The following is a 2,628-nucleotide window of genomic DNA, read 5'->3' on the forward strand; positions in this document are numbered from 1 at the left end:
CATTTCAAATAAAAAGGTAAAGATATTAAAAATATTCTAACTAAAATATGTAAAATTTAATATAGTTTTAAGGAAATGGTCAAAATAAAAAAAAATTACGCATAAAAAATCATGATTTTTGTTAACTAGACGGATCATTATTTATATGATATCGCAAACGAAAAAAAATTTATGTTTTTACAATTATCTAATTAACAATGTATACTCATTTTTTAATATTTTATTATATGATATCACATATTCGTAAAAAATTGATAGTTTAAGATGCAAAAAAAAATCAAATATAATATGAACGAATATTACAAATACATCATTTAATAAAATAAATAATTAAAAACTGAAAATTTATACCTGCACTAGTGCGCGAGTCAGGGACTAGTTTTATTTAAGAGAATAGTTTGAAAGAGAATAGTTCATTTGAAAAAAAAAGTTCATTTGAGTTTTTTACTATTGTGGACTACCAACAACTCTGAAAATGCTTTACATAGATTTGAATGCATATAATCTTAATAGTGTATTGGTCCGCAAAGAAATTCACTGTGTCTTTCCATTGGTGTAAATCTTCACAAAATTTGAAATTTGAAACTTTGCTAAGAATATTTTAAAGTAAAATTTTATAAATTTTGTGATTACTCTTTTTATTTTTAGATCATAAAAATTTAAAATATATTTTATAGATGCTTACAATAAAAATGTGAGGAGGTTTTTTCTATCAAAGAAATGTGAGAAGGTTAAGTTTGCGCAGATTTTTATATTACTATAATAATAATAGTGCAGATTTTTATTTATTAGAGTTAATCAATATTAACTTTGTGTCAATTATAAAATAAAAAATGTAAAATACTGGAGTTTTGCATATGGTTAAACGTTCGGTTTAGTTTGTTTTACTAAATTTTTATTTATTTATTTTAGTTTCAATTTGTGAAAAATTACTTAGCTAAAAAATAATTCAAAGACATGTTTTGTGAATAAAATAATAACTTAAATCAAAATAATAAAAATGTATTACATTTATTATCACTTAATTTTTTTACTCTATATAATTATTTTACTAAATAATAAACTCTTTTTGTTTCACTTAATTTAGTCAAACACATATAAATAGTCTTTTTATTAGTTTATAAAATCAGTTAGACATGAACATTGACTATTCATTTAGGTACGAGTTGTTCTTTCGGGTATCATTTTTTTTTATATTAAGTCCGCTTGAATATTATAAATTTATGTGTGTGTTTTGAGTTGGGTCATTATGGGTCTGGATGAATTCGGTTTTGATTTATAAAAATCTAAAAATATCTAAATAACAAATGTATATAAAACGGGTTTAGATATTTATACCAAAAATAACCATATTACTCGATTCGATCTATATCTTTTGAATACAATTAGTTATATTACGACTCATCTAAAATATATAATACTAATTATGAAAAACAAATATCAATGTATAAAATTGTAAGAACTAATATCCGCGCAGATGCCCGGATCATTCTCTAATTTTATTTAAGAGAATAGTTTGAAATAGAATAGTTCATTTGAGTTTTTTACTATTGTGGACTACAAACAGCTCTGAAAATTCTTTCCATAGATTTGAATGCATGTAATCAATATAACTCTTAATAGTGTATTGGTCCGCAAAGAAATTCATTGTGTCTTTCCATTGGTGAAAATCTTCACAAAATTTGAAATTTGAAACTTTGCTAACTACAAAGAAAATTTTCTTGACCAGTAACTCCATTATTTTTTGGCTTATAAATAATTGAGAAACTTATCCAATAATTTGTTCGAATGGAATATTTTAAAAGTGAAATTTTATAACTTTTGTGGTGAGAAGGTTAGCTCCGACAAAATCTAACTATCTAAGAGAAGGCAGGAAAAGGGTAATAATTAATTTGAAGACCAAAGACCAAGGTGTAGAATTATGAACTTGTCTTTGGTCGGCTGGTTTACGCTAACACAAGAACGCTATTTTGTCCTACTCTCTCTTTCTCAAAAAGATCATTCCTTTTTTCTTCATTATCTCTCTCTCTCTCTCTCAGACATTTTTGTCAAACAGATGGTGCTCGCTTAACGAACTAACTAGCCCTCCGGGACTCTCTCTAGCTTTGGTTTTCTTCTCCGATTTAGAAAGGAGGAAAAAAGCGAAAACGAGATCCTAATGCAAGTAGAGCGAGTGACATGGAAGGAGTAGAGCTGGAACTAGAGAGAAGAAGCAAGTTCTTGAACAGCTTGATACAGCAGAAGAAGAAGGGTAAAGAGCAGCATGACCTTAAAGACGAGTTCAATGTACGTGTTAGAGCTTCCGATATGCCTCTGGTTATGCAGAACAGGGCCTTCGGTTTGTCGCGTGAGGTCTTGAACGCCACTCCTGGAAAGGCCGACAACAAAAGACTCGCTCTCTCCCTTAAAAAGGTCACACATCTTTTCTTTCTTTTTTTTTGTTTCTCTCTTCTGATTTCTCTGTTTATCTCTTTAAAAATCGCATATTTTATTGAAAATTTGTAGTGTACTGCTTTTGGGTCCCTATAGGGCTACCGTCTCAAGTCGCATGCTTTCTGTAGATTGTGTTACTGTCTTCTCGATCTTGCTTGACTTGACGAATCTGGAATCTTTTCCGTTTTAGGATTT

The 2,628-nt window shown here is 28.4% G+C and overlaps 1 protein-coding gene across 1 annotated transcript in view; it reads left to right on the top strand.

Annotated features, from left to right (window-relative positions):
* Window positions 1-1,992: 1,992 nt before the first annotated feature.
* LOC106293252 (dynein light chain 1, cytoplasmic-like) overlaps window positions 1,993-2,628 on the top strand; it is a 2,372-nt gene continuing 1,736 nt past the window's right edge. Inside the window, exon 1 of the mRNA XM_013728906.1 lies at window positions 1,993-2,412. Within this exon, the coding sequence (XP_013584360.1) occupies window positions 2,179-2,412 (234 nt within the window). The 5' untranslated portion in view covers window positions 1,993-2,178. The remainder of the gene's footprint in view (window positions 2,413-2,628) is intronic.

Source organism: Brassica oleracea, chromosome C5 (assembly GCF_000695525.1).
Source record: "Brassica oleracea var. oleracea cultivar TO1000 chromosome C5, BOL, whole genome shotgun sequence".
NCBI classification, from domain to species: domain Eukaryota; kingdom Viridiplantae; phylum Streptophyta; class Magnoliopsida; order Brassicales; family Brassicaceae; genus Brassica; species Brassica oleracea.